General features: G+C 49.6%; 1 protein-coding gene across 1 annotated transcript; it reads right to left on the minus strand.

Moving 5' to 3' along the window:
- Positions 1–271: 271 nt before the first annotated feature.
- Positions 272–19,608, minus strand: UBQLN4 (ubiquilin 4). The gene is made up of 11 exons (XM_075607713.1): positions 19,355–19,608; positions 13,391–13,542; positions 11,065–11,291; positions 10,236–10,498; positions 8,797–8,955; positions 6,990–7,215; positions 6,448–6,587; positions 2,597–2,680; positions 2,069–2,184; positions 1,740–1,962; positions 272–1,331 (listed from the first exon to the last, which is right to left on the minus strand). Exons 1-11 carry the CDS (start codon positions 19,493–19,495, stop codon positions 1,179–1,181), a joined length of 1,884 nt encoding a protein of 627 aa, XP_075463828.1. The 5' UTR covers positions 19,496–19,608; the 3' UTR covers positions 272–1,178.
- Between the last annotated feature and the right edge of the window lie 6 nt (positions 19,609–19,614).

Below are 19,614 nucleotides of genomic sequence, written 5' to 3' on the forward strand. Positions count from 1 at the left end.
GTACATTCACTCCCTGCATTAATAACCCAATTAGATTATGTCACCGAGTGGAATACTTACTGTTTTTGATCACCATGCTTTGCCCATCGAATACAGAACAATTCCCAGAAAGCAAAACATTAGTTTTTGGGGGGGAAAAAGGAGGCAGGGAACAGTATGATTAAAAAAAAAAAAAAAAAAGACACAAAAAAGGAGCCACTGGTATAAGCTATGCACAAAACTAACCTCTGGTACCGAGAACGCCCCATTCCCAAGAGACACACAAACAATATTTTGCCACGACAGGTGCTTTAGTGACAAGGAGTTCACGCGCGGAGGATGCAGGAAAACGGAACTTAAAACATTCCAGTTACAGACCCCCCGCACTAGGGCAGGCAGCCTACTCTCCATCATCGCAGCTTCGCAGTCCAGCAGCACAACACTACCAGTCCAGAAAACGACAGCGCGGGAAGCAGTTTGTGTCACGGCCTTCGCTGCTAAACAAGGAAAATCAGGGGGGTTTGATTTTTAGTTCTAGGTAAGTAACTGTATCTAGGTCTGTGTGTAAATTCAACGAAAATAATAATTAAAAAAAAAAAAGGACATTTGGTTTATCGTTAAAATCAATCTATTGATAATAAGACTCCGTTTGGTTAGGATGATGGAGGTTAAACTGAAATCGAAATGGGGGAAAAAATAGGCGAGGAAAAAAAAATTAATAAATGTACACATTGAGAAACCTTGCACAATTGTCATTGAACAACCTAATCCGCAGATTAGCAAATTAAATACAATGGTTATATGGAAACATGAGTAAAAGTTGCTTTTGGAGCAGGCTTTGTTCATGGGTCCATGTGTTTATTAAAGGTCTGGCTGTCAGGAGGATAAAGCAGTGCTGAAGGCGGACTGTATTTGGAGGGGGGGGGAGGCGGGGGGAGAGAGAAACCACCCCCCTGCAACCAAACCACCCCTTAGAATGGGGAGGAGATGATCCAAATACAGCCCGTGCGCTGCAGCACCCTCACCAACAGCAAAACAAAGGAACTGTCCCATGTGGAGTTGTTAGCTCAGCAGGGATGTCAGGTGCAAAGCTCGGTCACTTCCCATGATGCTCTGCGAATGGGGCTTGTAGAACGGACTTGAAGGTCTGGTCAGGGTGTGCGTGTTCCTGTGGATTTCGGGCAGTCAGCGCCCTCTCCTTAGGAGGGCTGGGAGCCCAGCAGTCTCTCAATAGCTGCGTTGATGTCTCCGCCTGTTGCTATGAGGGCTTGCAGGTTGGCTTCGCGGTTGATGAAGCCCATGGCCCTCAGCTGGTCCAGCTGCTGCTGGAAACGCATTTCTGGGCTCTGCACCTGCAGGGACAGAACAGCCACGTTAATTAGACCCAACGCTTTCACATCATCTGCGTCTCCGGCTGACAACAGTTTAGCCAAATCTTCCAGTTGATCAGGCAACAATATGCCACCTTCAACTTAGGAGGGCATTTAGATTGTTAGCTCTACGGGTCGGATCCATAACTACCATATTTTTCTGCCACGTACAGCAGTATAAGCTCTAGCCAGGCTCTGCAGGTCAGAAATATATTGTTGCACTGTATACAGCAGCACAACAAACACTGTTACCCGTTCATGAGCAAACGGTAGCTATAAAGAGAGTTGGCTAAGTCAGAACTCTGCATCCACCCTGCTGGTCTTTCCAGCATGGAGACCGTTCATGCTCCTCCTTTGCCGAATGGAAACCGCCGCTGGCATCTTCCGTACCTGAGAGTTTCCTCCGGCTAACAGCTGGATCATCTGCTGCATCATCTGCTGCTGGGGGTTGCTGCCCCCTGGTGGAGACACGCTCGCAGGCGTAGACGACGTAGGGTTATCGGGTGCTGTGCTTCCACCAGACGTGGGGGGCATGGTAGGGGGCACCCCAGGCATCGTGGGGGGCATCCCAGGCACCGTGGGGGGCATCCCAGGCACGCCAAAGGAGCCGACACTAGGGTAGAGCCAAGAGTTAGACATCAACTTGGGTCATTAGAATGTGTGGGGTCTGCAACACAGGCTCAAGACAAGAGCCAGAGAGCAGCGAGATTCTATCTCACCTGGAAATCAGTCCAGGGGCCTCGGTCTGCAGCATCTGCAGTCCCTGCTGGATCTGGAGCAGCGCCTGCATCGCTCGTGGGTTGGTCATTATGGAGAGAGACTCTGGGTTCTGCATCTGTGGGACACGACATTAACTTGTAAGACGGCAGAGCCTTAGGGACCACGATGTACACAATGTACCCAATGCCATTCCACAGCTAGAAGGGTTCAAATGCTTTGTGGGGCCAATAAAAAACAACTATTCATAATCAGAAGCTACCCTCCTAATACCCTGCAATGTGTTACTCGCGGCTTCTGCGCCCACTGAAGTCTATGTGGATTTTGGGCTGAAACAAGCTTGAATTAGATGTACTCCTGAGCGGCCATTTAACCTTAAGCGAGTTAAGAAAACACACCTTTATTATTTGACGAGCTTTACCAAACCCTGTTTGTGCCGTCCACTCCATCCCAAAAACACTTTGCCATTACACCTCATACGCATGGGAGCAGCCACCTCGGGGGTGGATTCCCAGCAGCGTGCCCTTTACCTGCTGTAAGAAGACTGGCATTTGATGTCGCATTTGCTCCTGAAGCTGGGGGTTACCAGAGAAGATTGGAATGTTACCCATCATCTGCAGGAGGCAAGAACAGAAGAGGGCGGTCAGTGCACATGCTGCAGTTGGGCGGTCTGGCTACATCTGGGATTCCTCCATCCCACCGACTTGCCATTTGACCGCTTTTATTAATTTTATTTATTTATAGAATATTTTACCAGGAAGTAATACATTGAGAGTTACCTCTCGTTTTCAAGCATGTCCTGGGCACAGAGTTAAGACAAATAATACAAGGTTACAAATACAGTTACATAAATGAACAGGGTATACATTATATACAAGACATTGCGTGCACAGTTAAAGAAAATATATATTATGGGCGTATGAAACAGTTACAGACAAGGTTAAAATGTGAGACAGCCTTAGATTTGAAAGAACTTAAACTGGTGGTGGATGTGAGAGTCTCCGGTAGACTGTTCCAGTTTTGGGGTGCACAGTAAGAGAAGGAGGAACGGCCGGATACTTTGTTGAGCCTTGGGACCATGAACAGTCTTTTGGAGTCTGATCTCAGGTGATAGGTGCTGCATGTGGTAGGGGTGAGGAGCTTGTTCAGGTAGCTGGGTAGCTAGCCCATAAAGAATTTAAAGGCAAGACAGGAAAGGTGAACTTTGCGCCTAGACTCTAGTGTTGACCAATCTAGTTCTTTGAGCATTTCGCAGTGATGTGTGTTATAGTTGCATTGGAAAACAAAACGACAAAATTGAATTGTAGAGGGTGTCAAGTTTGCCAAGGTGGGTTTGAGGTGCCGAGCCATATACTATGTCTCCATAGTCAATAATTGGCATTAGCATCTGCTGTGCGATACGCTTTCTGACCAGGAGACTTAGGGAGGATTTGTTCCTGTAACGTACCCCTAGTTTGGCATAGGTCTTGGTTGTCAGGGTATCAATGTGCATCCCGAATGTTAAGTGGGAGTCAAACCATAAGCCCAGGTATTTAAAACTATTGACAAGGGTTAGGGTGGTGTTAGCGTTGGTTCTAATCAGGAGCTCAGTCGCTGGAAGCTTTAAAAATTTAGTCTTGGTCCCAAATACCATTGTTACAGTCTTGTCAGTGTTTAAAAATACAGGTAAACCCCGTTATAGCGCGACCCGTTATAACGCGGTTTTCACGTGGCTCCCGTTTAAAAAAAAAATTTACATTTTTTTCTCTCACTGCCCACACACTCTCACTGCACACACACACACACACACACACACACACACACACACACACTCACACAGGACACTGCACACACACACACTCACAGGACACTGCACACACACACACACTCACAGGACACTGCACACACACACACTCACAGGACACTGCACACACACACACACACACACACTCACAGGACACTGCACACACACACACTCACAGGACACTGCACACACACACACTCACAGGACACTGCACACACACACACTCACAGGACACTGCACACACACACACACACACACACTCACAGGACACTGCACACACACACACACACACACACACACACACACACACACACACACACACACACACACACACACACTCACAGGACACTGCACACACACACTCACAGGACACTGCACACACACACTCACAGGACACTGCACACACACACTCACAGGACACTGCACACACACACACACACACACACACACTCACAGGACACTGCACACACACACACACACACACAGGACACTGCACACACACACACACACACACAGGACACTGCACACACACACACACACACACACACACACACTCAGGACACTGCACACACACACACACACTCACAGGACACTGCACACACACACTCACAGGACACTGCACACACACTCACAGGACACTGCACACACTCACAGGACACTGCACACACACTCACAGGACACTGCACACACACTCACAGGACACTGCACACACACTCACAGGACACTGCACACACACTCACAGGACACTGCACACACACTCACAGGACACTGCACACACACTCACAGGACACTGCACACACACTCACAGGACACTGCACACACACTCACAGGACACTGCACACACACTCACAGGACACTGCACACACACTCACAGGACACTGCACAGCACACACACTCACAGGACACTGCACAGCATACACACTCACCGGACACTGCACAGCACACACACTCACAGGACACTGCACAGCACACACACTCACAGGACACTGCACAGCACACACACTCACAGGACACTGCACAGCACACACACACACACACACACACACACACACTGCACAGCACACACACACACACACACTCCCTCTCCCCCTAACCCCCCCCCCCCACACACACACACAGGATAGAATGTCTGTGGTGTAGAGCAGGAGAAGCTATCAGGAACACAGACACACAGACACACAGCTCTCTTCCTAGACAGGGCAGGCTCCCCCGGCGTCCCTGAAAAGTTTGCGAGTGAGAGCAGGAGAAGCTGCTGTGCGGGTGATCAGTGGACATGTGAGTAAAATTGCCATGGAGAGGAGGCTGCAGCCCTGAGCCTCGCACTCTCCAAGCACTGCCTGCAGCTCTCTGACTGCTGGGGAGGAGAGAGGAGGGAGGGGTAGCACAGTGCAGCACAGTGCGATGATGCGATCCCAGCTCCCCCCCCTCTGTAGACACGGAACCCCGGGCGCGGCGACCATTTTTAAATTTGTTTAATTTATTTATTCATTTAATTAGCGCGATCCCGTTTGTAGCGCGGTCGGATCGGGTGGCCCCCGAGGACCGCGCTATAACAGGGTTTACCTGTAGTTTGTTTTGGGAAATCCAGTTTTCGAGTCTCAAAAAGTCAGACTGAAGTATGTGTTGAAGGTCAGAGAGGCTATGGCTGTGTGCATATAGGATTGTGTCATCTGCATACATGTGTATTGAGGCTTCCTTACAAGCTGTGGGAAGATCATTAATGAACATCGAGAAGAGTAGGGGCCCCAGAACAGAGTCTTGCGTGATATCCAGGGGGTTAGAGTTAGAGCCAGAGATGGACACATGTTGGGATCTTCCTGATAGGTAGGACTGAAACCAGTTTAAAGCATGTTTCCCTATTCCAGAGCTCTGGAGTCAAAACTGTGTCAAAAGCCTTTGCAAAATCTAGGAATACTGCACCAGTGAGTTGTCCCCGTTCCATTCCACACTGGATTTCATTGCAAACTTTTAGCAGGGTAGTTACGGTGGAGTGTTTGGGACGAAAGCCAGATTGGAATTGGCTAGGGAAATTTGTCTTGGTATAGTATAGAAATCGCTTAATTGGGAGTGGACACATTTTTCCATGACTTTGAATAGAATTGGGAGAAGTGAGATTGGCGTATAGTTTGAGACAGTGTTTTTGTCCCCACTTTTGAAGATTGGGACAACTCTGGCAATTTTCCAGGTCTTAGGGATATGGCCTGCAGACAGGATAGAGTTGACTATGGAAGCAATTGGTTTGGCAATGGCTGGGGCACCAAGTCGTAGGAACCTAGATTGTAGTAAGTCATGGCTGCTTAGTTTTAGTTTGAGGAGCGCTTGTGCAATCTCCTCTTCAGATACTGGGCCAAATTGAAAATTGTGGGCAGTGTTGGGAGGGGGTGGGACTATGTGGGTACTCCCAGGATGAGATTCAGGTTTGTGGTTTGGGCTGCGTTTCGCTAATAAGTTAGTTAGTGGCTTTGTTCTGCTACGCGTGGTCAGCCTCTTTGGCGGCCACAGAATCATGCAGCAAACTTATCTAGAACCTCCCCAGCCCAGTTGAGGTTGGCCAAGAACCCTCCCCCATGCCTGGTAAATGGGGAGCGGACATGTTACCTGGGTGGCAAAGTCTGGGTTCTGCGAGAGAGCCTGCATCATGTTGCGCATGTACGGGGCGGAAATCATACTCTGCATCAGCTGGGGGTTATCCGAGATCTGCTGTAACAGACCCTGCATTTCTGGGCTGTTAAACATGCCTAGGACAACACGAGAAAATAGATCTTCAGAATACATCCTTATACAAGTAGGCCCCATAGATATAGCTGTTGCAAGAGGTAAAAGGGAAGGTTCACAGTATAGTGTTAGGACCTGCATATTTGGTTATGCCTTGACTTTCGCATGCAGGCTTATGATGCTTTGGCCAAAGGTTTTAACTAAATGACCAAGAAAACATTATTTATTAGTATTTAACTTTATACTTATTAGCATACATATTTTGTCAAATTGGATGAAGCATTGGGCTTGCCTGTCTTGTTATATGCTGAAGCAGGGATATCCCGACAACCTAACCTGTTGGTGGCCCTTGAGCTGGCCGCCCCTGCTTTAAAAAGGTGACCCCCTGCTCAACCTAAATCCCTGACCTGCACACACCAATTTACCTGTCCCCAAACTTGCAGCGTTGATGCCCAGCGGGTTTGACACGGTGGGGGTGCTTTGGCTGGTGGGGGACCCGCTGTTGCCTTCGCTGCCGGGCGCATGGTTTGGGGAGGCTGCTGAGTTAGGGTTCCAGGGATTAGGAAGAGGCTCGCGGTTCTCCGTGCGCAGGGGCTGCGCGTTCAGGCCGTCCGGGTTACCCGCCAACGCAGAGAAGGGGTTGCTGCCAAACTGACGGTTGAAAGAGAGAAAGTCTCAGAAGATATTCAAAGACCAAGGTGCTTATCACAGCTAAAAACCAAAACCCATTACACAGACATGAGGAACCTAGATTGGCCTCTTAAGAAGTATAGCTTTTTAAAGTATTGCTAAGGTTTGTAAACATCATATTCTCTCCCTCTCGGAATATCCCTAAAGAGTTCCCTGCAAAATGGTACCAAATACAGAAGAATTTACAATGCATTTGATCTCAGACGCGCTATTAGAGAGGGTTGGGGTTCCTTACAATGCATCTGATCTCAGACGCGCTATTAGAGAGGGTTGGGGATCCTTACAATGTATCTGAGCTCAGACGCGCTATTAGAGAGGGTTGGGGTTCCTTACAATGTATCTGATCTCAGACGCGCTATTAGAGAGGGTTGGGGTTCCTTACAATGTATCTGATCTCAGACGACGCTATTAGAGAGGGTTGGGGATCCTTACAATGTATCTGAGCTCAGACGCGCTATTAGAGAGGGTTGGGGTTCCTTACAATACATTTGATCTCAGACGCGCTATTAGAGAGGGTTGGGGTTCCTTACAATGCATTTGATCTCAGACGCGCTATTAGAGAGGGTTGTGTTTATGCAGAATTTCATAATATAATTATAGGGTTCTTAAACCAAAAAAGGGTTGGAAACCACTGCTCTAGTTACTTGACATGAAGGAGGTGTGCATAAACAAGGTAAACATAAATTAATATTACCAAGAGAATCACATTTCATTTCAGCTCCGGGGACTCAGATACTCGTCTCCATAGGGGGTGCCTGTAGCAGCTCTGGCTGGGCTAATTGGGGCCAACAATGGACGATTAAAAGTCCCCCGTAACGCGGGCCAATAGGAAGCCGTGAAGTCATCCCTTGCGGCTTCCTATTGGCCCGTGTGACCGGGACACTTACCCTGTAGAGCTGCTACTGGCACATCCTACGTTGGCCAGTATCTCAGGGAGCAGCAGGTGCCCGGAGCTTAAAGTAACGTGATTCAGCTCCAGAGACTCCTAGCTAAAAACCTAAGGGTCTGGGGGGGCAGGGGTGTAAGGAGGGGGAGAGAAACATTTGATTTTAGAGCACATGCGCCTCTAAAAACAGAAAAATTAGAAATAAAATCAGAACAGCCTAGAATACTTTTTAAATGATTGTATGATACTTTTTATTGGACCAACACGTAGTTGATAAGTTACAAGCCTTCGAACCTCTCGGGGTTCGTCATCGGGAAGGAAAGACCACCGCGGCTCGCCACCCTTCTTTGCTATTAAACGATTGGCTTAGAAAACCTCTAAAGCAGTAAGAACCGAGGAACAGCCCAAACATGTGGCGTAAATGTAAAAAAAAAAAAAACAGCCGGAAGGAGGCTGCCTCGTGAAGTTAATTAGGTATCGTTAACCTCTTTACAGCTAGTGGGTTCTGCGAAGTGTTGCTGGCCTCTTTGGAAGCAAAAGGGTTAAAAGAATTCTGACCAAAGCAGATGTGTTTTGCCTATGAGGCCGGTCACTATCTCCCTCTGCTGGTCAGCAGGGGGAACAGCGGCCAGCCGAATGTCACTGCATGTGTGTACCTGCTCTCTGGCTGCGCTGAACATGGGCTCCTGTATGTCCGTGTACATCCGGCGCAGGGCGTTGTATCCCCCAGGAATGCTTTCCAGGTTGCTGAGAGCTCGGTCCTGGTTCCGCATCATCTCCTGCATCATGGCGGGATTGCGGGCCAGCTCCATAGTCTGAAACAAGGGGCGGGGGGGAGAACGTGACAGAACATCAGGGCTCACCGTGAAGGAGGCAAGGGGCGCAACAGTGATTTAAGGATGACTCCTTCCTGTTCCTCTTAGCCACGTACTTCGTAATTAGCTGGAACCTAGAGGTACCTTAACACCTTCAGTGCCAGAGGGTCATGCTGCCTCCGTGGCCACAGACCCACCGGCACTTCCTGATCGCGTGACCACTCTTCGGAGTGATCATTCCCCCCCCCCTCACTTTTCAGTACGGTATGTAGCACCGATCGTGTACAGCCCCTAATAACCACCAATGGGCAATGACATAATGGACCCTGGGATTTCTTGACATACACCGATCGTCATTAGGGCCCGGAAAGGGTTAATATAGGAGCTGTAGATCAGGGGGGCGCAAACTTTTTTCCCTGCGCCCCCCTGCCGGCTGTCCCCTCACTCCCGCGCCCCCCCCAACCCCAACTTACCCTCGCACCGGCGTAATGACGTCACGTTGCCATAGCAACGTGACGTCACATGACCTCGCAGCGTCATTTTGACGCCGCGTTGCCATGGCGACGCCGGGAGGAAGCCGCCGGAGCCATGGGTAAGTATGGTTTACAGAGGCCCTGCAGCTCCCCCGGCACTTAATTTAAGTGCCTTCGGGAAGCGCGCGGGGCCTCTGTAAACCCCGCGCCCCCCGTCGGCAGTCTCGCGCCCCCCCTGGGGGTCGCGCCCCACAGATTGCGCACCGCTGCTGTAGATCACATGTGAAGCTGAGACAATGTAGGGCTTCATTTTCGCTTTATGTATGGCAGATCAGGTGTGCTCAAGCTTAGCACGCTTTAGTGTATATGGGCCTGTATGGTATCAACATGTGCCGAACAGGAGTTTGCACAGGCAAAGCCATCCTCTGCCGCCTGCCTTTATTGCCCCTCTAATAGTGACGGGGATGCTGGGGCACTAAAGGTTCAATAAACACCTCCACTCTTCAAGGGCCACCAACAGGTCAGGTTTTCAGGCTATCCCAGCTTCAACACAGTTGGCTCAGTCAAAGACTGAGCCTCTGATTGAGCGACCTGTGCTGAAGCAGGGATATCTTGAAACCTGACATGTTGGTGGCCCTTGAGGACTGGAGGTGCTCACTCCTGATCTATAATAAACATTTTCTTTAGGTAAGACAGTGACATAGTTAAGTAGTTTTCAAAGTGGTTTTTTTTTTTGTACAAACTAGCAGCGATTGGATGTGTAAAGGTCTGCCTGATGGTTCTCCAGCCCGTGTTCGTGCCACACACCTGCCTCATGAGCTCCGGGTTGTTCAGCATGTGGCTAATCTCCGGATTTCGCTCCATCAGCTGCTGCATCTGCGGGTTTGCCATGATCATCTGCCTCATCAGGTCGGGGTTGGACATCATGTTCTGCACCAGCGGGTTCTCCATGATCTGAGACAGCATCTCTGGGTTGGACATCAGCTGGCGCTGCATCTGCTGCTGGAGCTCCATGAAGTTGGCCGACCCCATGCCCAGGCTGCCCAGCCCTGCCAGGCCACCGAAACCAGCTGAGACGGGGGGAAAATGAGGACAGGAAGAAAAAGAATATACAATATTAGAAGATAATATCATTACAAGATAATAATAATAAAGAATACTACTAATATAATAAAATAATAATATCATCAGGATTAGACATGCGATGCTATAGGGTTGTACAACCACTCCCGGACAATGGAAACCACTGACTCATATCTTTCCACGAGACTGAGCTAAATGAAGTTTAATTTAGATACTACAAATGAGTAGACTATTTATTTTGTAGACAATGTGAATGTGTAGGTTATGCCTAAATCCCCCCATCTAAAGAAGGACACCAACCTCCAAATCCATTACCCACTGTTACACCACCACTCCTGCCCCCCACAAGCCCTCCCACAGCCCTACTGAAGAAATGGTGCTCCTGCTGGTTATTAATGCTGATCAGAGCACAGCACACAGAATCAGAAGGAGATGAAGGATGTCAAATGAATTGGGAAGACTGGTCACGTATTAAACAGTGGCCCCGGGGCCCGCGTCAGCCAGCGGCCCCGGGCCACGCGTCAGCCAGCGGTCACCGGCACGTCACACTCACAGAGGATGTTTGCAGAGCCTTGTGTCCCGTCTCCAGCGCTCGTGTTGCTCCCTGTGCCGCTACTCCCTCTGTTGGTTCCCCCGATGCTCTCTGGCGCAGCGTTGCTGGAGGAGGGGGGTTGAGAAGGGGTGGTGGGGGTTCTTGCTTGTGCAGAGGCGGCTGTAGAGGCAGCAACAGCAGCCGCGGTAGCGGCGGCCGAGGAAGACGCGGCTGATGGATCCTGCGATCTGCACGGAGAGAACATGCTTCATTAAACCTTGTAACCAGACCTGGATGTTCTCTTTCTTTGTAAATATAACGACGTTAAGTCTCATAAATCGTACAAAACACAAAGAATCAGTAAAGTCTTGACATTAAAAACATGCCTGCAAAGGATAACAAACATAATCCGAATACAGATCGGATCTTCCGTCCCTGTACATTACAAAAGTCTTGCAGACGGGCTTGTGCCCAAACACCATCATGTTTGAAGAGAAGCAGCAGTGGTGGATTTGTGGAATAGAGTCCCAGCAGAGGTGGTACATGCAAACATGCTTGGGACAGACATAAGATTATCCTAAAAATATGAAAGTCCGCCGAGGATCAAATGGGGTCTGAGGTTTCACAGCGGGTGGGAAAAGGGGGGGGGCCTAATCTGCAGTTAAACTCAATATTAAACAGGTAGAGAAAGGACACAGTGGTAGGTAAAGTAATATTTAATCATTGTGGATTATATAACATTAAAGCTGCAGACCAAGCGTGTTTTCCTTTAATAAATCAGTTCTGTACTTTAAAAAAAAAAAAATACTACAAGCATATTTTCAAACAACTCTGAATTATATTTTTAATGTATTATAATGTAACAAGCATTTTTTGTTTCTATAGCAACCATTTACAAAATCACATCCCTTTCCTCTTCTAAAACAGGCTCTGGCACACCCCTATTTGAGCCCTGCCCTCTCTCTCTAGCAGTGCACCAATTGTATCTAGTGACTGCCTGGTCACATGATCTTCCCCACAGAACTTTGCATATTTGGTCCTGTTCTGCTGCACTGACAGCAATTTAGCGAACCCCCGAGTTGAATCTTCGCCGATCGATCACAGGAGAACGGATCGATCGGCAATTTAGCTACTTTCTTATCATTGTGTTGATTGTATTGCTGCGCATATTGAAAGGGAAAACAACGACAGCTTGGATGGCTTCTTTATGGATGTCCAATTTTAAACTGCTCTGGAATGCTAAAGGTTATTATTAAAATGCCTTAAAAATAAAGCTTGTTCTATAAAACTGGACTTCTTGGGGGAGGGCAGCAGTGGTAGGGACACCGGCCGAGGTCAGATAGGACCACCATTATCCTACGGACAAAGGCCTTGTATAAATTCCAACAGGTAACAGTGACCTCCGTCTCAGCATCAATCCCATCCGCACACAGCGAGCAGTTCAAAGTTCCCCTCTGCTGGGAATGTGGTTAAACAGAAAGTGCTATCCCGTCTCTGCATTAAAACCGTTTGTCGTCAGAGAAGCCAGCAGAGTTGGCCAAGGCCCCTCTTAAAGTGGTGGGGTAAGAAGTTTGCCATTTAATTTGACTACTTGGCTTTTCTCTGACTCGCAAACACCTTTGACCTGTTTCTTGTTTTAAAGTGAAATATAAACCCCCATTAAACAAAATTAAAGAGCATGCTACATTTTATAATGAAATCAAGTATCTACACTTAGGCCATGCCTGGTAGAAATTAGATTGCTTAAAAACCTTCATTCCAGGGAGGTGCCAACAACATATTGCAGCGTACTGACCGGAGGTAAAGCAAGGCCCGAGATTAGGGGCAGGGGACCCAGGCCCTCGAGATTAGGGGCAGGGGACCCAGGCCCTCGAGATTAGGGGCAGGGGACCCAGGCCCTCGAGATTAGGGGCAGGGGACCCAGGCCCTCGAGATTAGGGGCAGGGGACCCAGGCCCTCGAGATTAGGGGCAGGGGACCCAGGCCCTCGAGATTAGGGGCAGGGGACCCAGGCCCTCGAGATTAGGGGCAGGGGACCCAGGCCCTCGAGATTAGGGGCAGGGGACCCAGGCCCCCGAGATTAGGGGCAGGGGACCCAGGCCCCCGAGATTAGGGGCAGGGGACCCAGGCCCCCGAGATTAGGGGCAGGGGACCCAAGCCCTCGAGATAAGGGGCAGGGGACCCAAGCCCTCGAGATAAGGGGCAGGGGACCCAGGCCCTCGAGATTAGGGGCAGGGGACCCAGGTCCTTAGTAATAGATACTTTAGGTGATTATAAGCAGACAGTCATACTGTTTCCAAACCATGTGGCATTCAGCAGACAAGCCATGCAGCCAGAGCATGTCTTACTTCTGCTGCGTCTTGATCACCAGGTGGACGGTGAGGCCATCTTTGATCCCATGCTGGTTCATTGTGTCCCCGTCCTTCAAGATCTTCCCTGCGAAGATCAGAACCAGCTGATCCCGTTTCGCTTTGAACCGTCTGGATATCTCCTCCTTGAACTGGAACACACAAGAGCCAGTGTTTAGCAAGAACAAAGCAGGGGCGGCTACATGTGTAGTAGCTTCATTCTACCTTCTACTCATACGTGGAAGTGATTTACCTGGTTGTGACAGCGTCTAAAGAGAATTGATTCCTACGGCTGCTCGTTAAAACAAACAAAAAAAAACCCTGTAAATTGTCAAGAGGCTAATTAGGTAATGATTTCCCACTGTGCGATCATGCTTTATCACAGCAGTATGGGAAAAAGAGAGGTGTTCTAATATCTACACGATTGCACCATTAAGGACACCTAGAATGAAACATGTAACAGTGTCGTGTGTAACTTAGTGAGACTGTCAGCAGCTGCAGGAATTGCACGACTGGGGCAACTCCAGTCCTCAAGGGTCACCAACAAGCCAGGTATTAGGGATATCCCTGCTTCAGCACAGGTGGCTCAAAGACTTCGACTGAGCCACTAATTGAGCCGCCTGTGCTGAAGCAGGGATATCCTGCAAACCCGACCTGGTGGTGGCCCTTGAGGACTGGAGTTGGCCTCCCTTGCAAACAAGAGGATTGCAACATGTCAACCCGCGACAAGCAGGCGGGGCAACGGGACGGTTAAATTAACCCCTTCGCTGCCCACCTCTGACAGCACCGGGGTTAAGATGCCTCCTTTGCCCACCCCTCAGAAAATCTGTAATCCTGCTCAGTGCTGAACAGGTCAGCCATTAAGGCGTCTACATTATAAGCTATTTGGCAAAAGGACTTTCTCCTAATATGTTTGGTAACCCTATAATAACATTAAGTGGGCAGATCCCCAAATAATTCTTATTGTAGGACAAATGTTAGAAAAAGCTCACACCATCTAAAGGGGGGCGGCCAACCCCAGCCCCCAAGAGTTACCAACAGGTCAGGCTTTACGGATAACCCTGCTTCAGCACAGGTGGCTCAATCAGTGGCTCAGTCTTCAACTGCACCATCTGCGCTGAAGCAGGGATACCCTGAAAACCTGGCCTGTTGGTGGCCACTGAGGACTGGAGTTGACCACCCCTGGTCAAAAGCAAAGGTATTTTCCCTTATACAGAGGACACCTCGCAGAGTATGATCACGCAAAGAATCACTACATACTCAGTATTTTCCTACGCGCACTAAAAACCTGTTTCATTATTATCATTTGTATGGTGCCAACATATACTGCAGCGCATGAGGGGAGGGAGGACAATAACATTGTACGACAAAAACAGCACATGTACGTTAACACAATAGGAAGGAGATCACTGTCCCAAGGAGCTTCCAATCTAAAAGATGAGCCTTTTCGCTGCCGGTGACGGAAGCAACGCATCGCAACGAATTCCGCCGAATTCTCTTATAGGAGAACTGCTCGTTGCTGCCGATCATACTAATGGTTAGCAGAGATTGTCTGTATTCCCCCAGCAACACCCTGACAACGTCATGTAAAGAGGGTGACAGTGGCAGACATATGAACCCAAGATAACTGTAAGAATCCTGGAACAATCATTGGCATCATTAATCAGATCCTGCCACTGGAGGAAAGGTCTCCAGGCATTGACCGAATATATACTTCTCTGAGTCACGTTCCAAAGTGTTACTATGGAAGAAATAAACACCTCATTAGTGTTGGAGTATTCCTTTTGAAAAGGAAACACCAATGTACTGCCCTAGCTGAGGCAGAGACTTTGCAAGAGCTGAGCTGCCAGGACGGGCCCCGAAGAGGAGCTGCCAGCGCGGGCCCCGAAGAGGATCTGCCAGCGCGGGCCCCGAAGAGGAGCTGCCAGGGCGGGCCCCGAAGAGGAGCTGCCAGGGCGGGCCCCGAAGAGGAGCTGCCAGGGCGGGCCCCGAAGAGGAGCTGCCAGGGCGGGCCCGAAGAGGAGCTGCCAGGGCGGGCCCCGAAGAGGAGCTGCCAGCGCGGGCAACGAGGAGGAGCTGCCAGCGCGGGTCCCGAGGAGGAGCTGCCAGCGCGGGTCCCGAGGAGAAGCCAGCGCGGGGCCCGAGGAGGAGCTGCCAGCGCGGGCCCCGAGGAGGAGCTGCCAGCGCGGGTCCCGAGGAGCTGCCAGCGCGGGTCCCGAGGAGGAGCTGCCAGCGCGGGTCCCGAGGAGGAGCTGCCAGCGCGGGTCCCGAGGAGGAGCTGCCAGCGCGGGTCCCGAGGAGAAGCCAGCGCGGGGCCCGAGGAGGAGCTGCCAGCGCGGGTCCCGAGGAGGAGATGCCAGCGCGGGCCCCGAGGAGGAGCTGCCACGGCGGGTCCCGAGGAGGAGCTGCCAGCGCGGGTCCCGAGGAGGAGCTGCCAGCGCGGGTCTCGAGGAGGAGCTGCCAGCGCGGGTCCCGAGGAGGAGCTGCCAGCGCGGGTCCCGAGGAGGAGCTGCCAGCGCGGGGCCCGAGGAGGAGCTGCCAGCGCGGGGCCCGAGGAGGAGCTGCCAGCGCGGGGCCCGAGGAGGAGCTGCCAGCGCGGGGCCCGAGGAGGAGCTGCCAGCGCGGGGCCCGAGGAGGAGCTGCCAGCGCGGGGCCCGAGGAGGAGCTGAGAGCGCGGGGCCCGAGGAGGAGCTGCCAGCGCGGGGCCCGAGGAGGAGCTGCCAGGGCGGGCCCCGAGGAGGAGCTGCCAGGGCGGGCCCCGAGGAGGAGCTGCCAGGGCGGGCCCCGAGGAGGAGCCAGCGCGGGTTTTTAAGAAACCCTTGGGATTTGAAGTTTTACTGTCATTTGAAGGGGCGTTAGACAGGACTCATAGAGGTATGCATTGACATGAATGTAAGGCTGTGTAAATAAATGGTTTAAAGTGCCAAGTTTTCCTTCTGCCTCTCCCTGGGAATTATGGTGACTGTGCCCTGTCTGCTATCTGGAGAATTTTCACAGATTTGTGGAGCTGAGAAAGGGGACCTCACACTAACCCTTCCCGAGTGCTGATCAACCTGCAAGATGCAGTACAAGCAGCATCATTTCAATTGTGAACACTGGTACCAGAGAGCAAATGCACGCTGCTTCCTTATAGCGCAGGGACGCCACCGTTTATAAAAACGCCATGCCCATCAGACACCTTGGCTTGGGGAGATCTTCCACATAAATACCTGGACATGCTCACTTACTGCATCACTCACGCAGCATAAGCCACAATGGGTGTTATTGCCCCGATTATAGTCTAATAAATCCCAGGCTACCCCATTTCCTGGGTGATACCACGCAGAGAGAAAAGAAACAAACATTTCATTTTTACGGTGGATCCCCATGAGGGGCGTTGGGGGAGAATCAAATACTCAATAACAAGCTTTGTATGTTCTCTGTGGAAGGGGTTGCATTTCCATGCCAGTGTAGGAGAATACCTGCCCTGAAGAGCTTACAGCCTATATTACAGACATTTTCATGTATCCTTATCCCTTCTATCAAATGCTTTATAACTGAAGGCATAAACAACGCTTCAGTAGGTTTCTCTGCTACCACTTAACTGTGATTCCATGCCTCTTACCCAATGCACCTCTCCCAGTTCCATGCCATGTTTCCCTACAGAATTTCTGGTACAGCGAGTCTATAAAGCACTGCATACAAATGCAATAATAGAAAATAAAAAAAAACATGCACACACAATGCTCTAATGAAAATATATTTACGATGGCAGGCCGTCTAATCGTAAGCAGAATTTTGATTTAACCTGATTCCTCACCCGAAGCATGTCCGCGGAGTATTAATCTTGCCGGTACTGGGCGCACATCACCCCCAAATCCCACCTAAAAGTTACACTTACACCGGTGATGTATCTCTCCTGCTAAACTTCTGGCAAATAAAGTGCTAATATAGAAGGAAAGGGGGGTTCTGCTTCAGCTAAACCTATGGGGGTGCACGTGGGGATAAAGGTTTGTTGCAAAGAGAAAGAAAGGGATCCCACACCCTAAAGGTGGAGTGCATGATCCTAGTGGGATCCCTTTCTTTCTCTTTGCAAATAAAGTGCTAACCCAACCTTTGAATCACGATAACACGAGTGGGATAAAATGAAGACCCGGATTCACTCCGACGGAACATACTCAGCTGCTAAAATCAAGAGCTTATACTCTAATTGCATCACGCCCTCATTGCCTATGGCAGGGGTGGCCAACTCCAATTCCCAAGGGGGCCCAATAGGTCAGGATTTCAGAATATCCCTGTTTCAGCAAAGGCAGTGCAGTCGTTGAAGCAGGGATATCATGAAAACCTGAACTGTTGGTGGCACTTGAGGATTAGAGTTTGCCCCTCCTGGCCTATGGCTTCAATATGTTTTAAGCTACGTGTGTTTTATACTCTGTGCTTATCCTTACCCCCAACATTGTATTGCACTATGTGGCACTAAATAAATAAAAAATAATAATTCAGATCACTGCCCCTCTGTAGTCCCTCTCAACTTTAAATGATGGTATCCATTTGCACCCTGATAAATGATGACCCTCCAACAGGAAAATAGGTACACATTACTTGCTTCGTGATTGAGACACTTCCAAGCATGTGACACCTAATGAGGTTCTGCAATACGTGCAATTTACTATATGTATACCTTTATTTATATAGCGCTGCCAACGTACGAAGCGCTTCACAGCAGTAATAGGCGTGACATAATAGAACACATAATGGGAACAAGCGCTAAAGACATAAGATCTAACACAAGGAAATGGAGTCCCTGTCCCGAAGAGCTTACAGTCCAAGTACTCCGATAATATATGCAGGGCTTTTTTTGTGATGCACGTGCCGGTATACCGCGGCACCTTCTTTTCTGAGTGCCTCGTACCTTCTCTTCCTCATCTCTTTCTTGTAATGATGCGTCGCCATGACAATACGGCCTCAAATGACGCTGTGACACCACACTGCACCGCATTCATAATACAACGTGACGTCACAAAGTGGCTGGAGGAGATGAGGAGCAGAAGGTAAGAGGCCCTGCGCGTTACCCAGGTCCCGGCACCTATTTTTTCTTTTATGAATAAAAGCACTGAATAAAATAAATAAATATATATATACATACATATATACATACATATATATATATACATACATATATATATATATACATACATATATATATATACATACACATATATACATACACATATATATATACATACACATATATATATACATACACACACACACACAGTGGTCGACAAATCACCAAAAAATCTACTTGCCACCTAGTACCACACGTGTGCTGCTTGGGCCAATAGGAGCTCACCATGATGTTAAATCCACTCGCCCAGTGCGTGCAAATGTATAGGTTTGTCGAACACACACACATGTAAATGTAAATATATATATATATATATATATATATATATATATATATATACACACACACAAAATAATTGGTGTTAAATTGCCCATAACCAACTGAGCATTAACATCAATCTCCCAGATGTTCCAATTAGCTGAAGATTAAGAGTTTCAACCACTGGTAGAAATGGGGACAAAAGGTGCCGCTGAACTTATTCGGTCCTGTCCCTATTAACCGCAGGTTTGCTCAACTCCACTCAAGTGTCATCGTCCCCAAACAGGTCAGGTTTTCAGGATATCCCTGCTTAAGCACAGATGGCTCAATCAGAGGCTCAGTCAAAGACTGAGCCTCTGATTGAGCCACATGTGCTGAAGCTGGGATATCCTGACCTGTTTGGAGAGGGGTGATGACTGGAGTTGAGCCCCCCTAAGGTACCCACACACATACAGGTCAGGTTTTCAGGATATCCCATTTTCAGCACAGATGGCTCAATCAGTCCCTGCTTCAGCACAGGTGGTTCAATCGGTCCCTGCATCAGCACAGATGACTCAGTCTCCTCCCCACCCCCCTCGGGGGGGGGGGGTGTACCTCACCTCCTCCACCGAGGCCGCCTCCCCGATCACGATCTCCTCCTTATCTTTGGGCGTCTTGACGGTGACCCGGATGAGGCCTGTGCCCGGCGCTGCCTGCCCGGCGGTGCCCAAGGCCGCACCGTCAGCGCCGCTCTCCGCCATCTTTACACCTCCCCGCCCACCCGGAGAGGAGGAGCAAACAACAACAGGCCGGGGGTAAGGGAGAGAAGGGACTGGAGGTTTCCCCCCCTCACCACCTACTCCTCCTACTTCCGCTGTCT

Source organism: Ascaphus truei, chromosome 7 (assembly GCF_040206685.1).
Source record: "Ascaphus truei isolate aAscTru1 chromosome 7, aAscTru1.hap1, whole genome shotgun sequence".
NCBI classification, from domain to species: domain Eukaryota; kingdom Metazoa; phylum Chordata; class Amphibia; order Anura; family Ascaphidae; genus Ascaphus; species Ascaphus truei.

What these genes read in the sequence shown, in the direction of transcription:
- UBQLN4 (XM_075607713.1), bottom strand. Translation starts at nt 19,495, where the DNA reads ATGGCGGAGAGCGGCGCTGACGGTGCGGCCTTGGGCACCGCCGGGCAG. An exon ending in ACCCGGAGCTCATGAGGCAG is followed by an intron (nt 8,956 to 10,235) that starts GTGTGTGGCACG and finishes CCCTTGTTTCAG; the next exon opens with ACTATGGAGCTGGCCCGCAA. An exon ending in GCCCCTGGACTGATTTCCAG is followed by an intron (nt 1,963 to 2,068) that starts GTGAGATAGAAT and finishes GCTCTACCCTAG; the next exon opens with TGTCGGCTCCTTTGGCGTGC.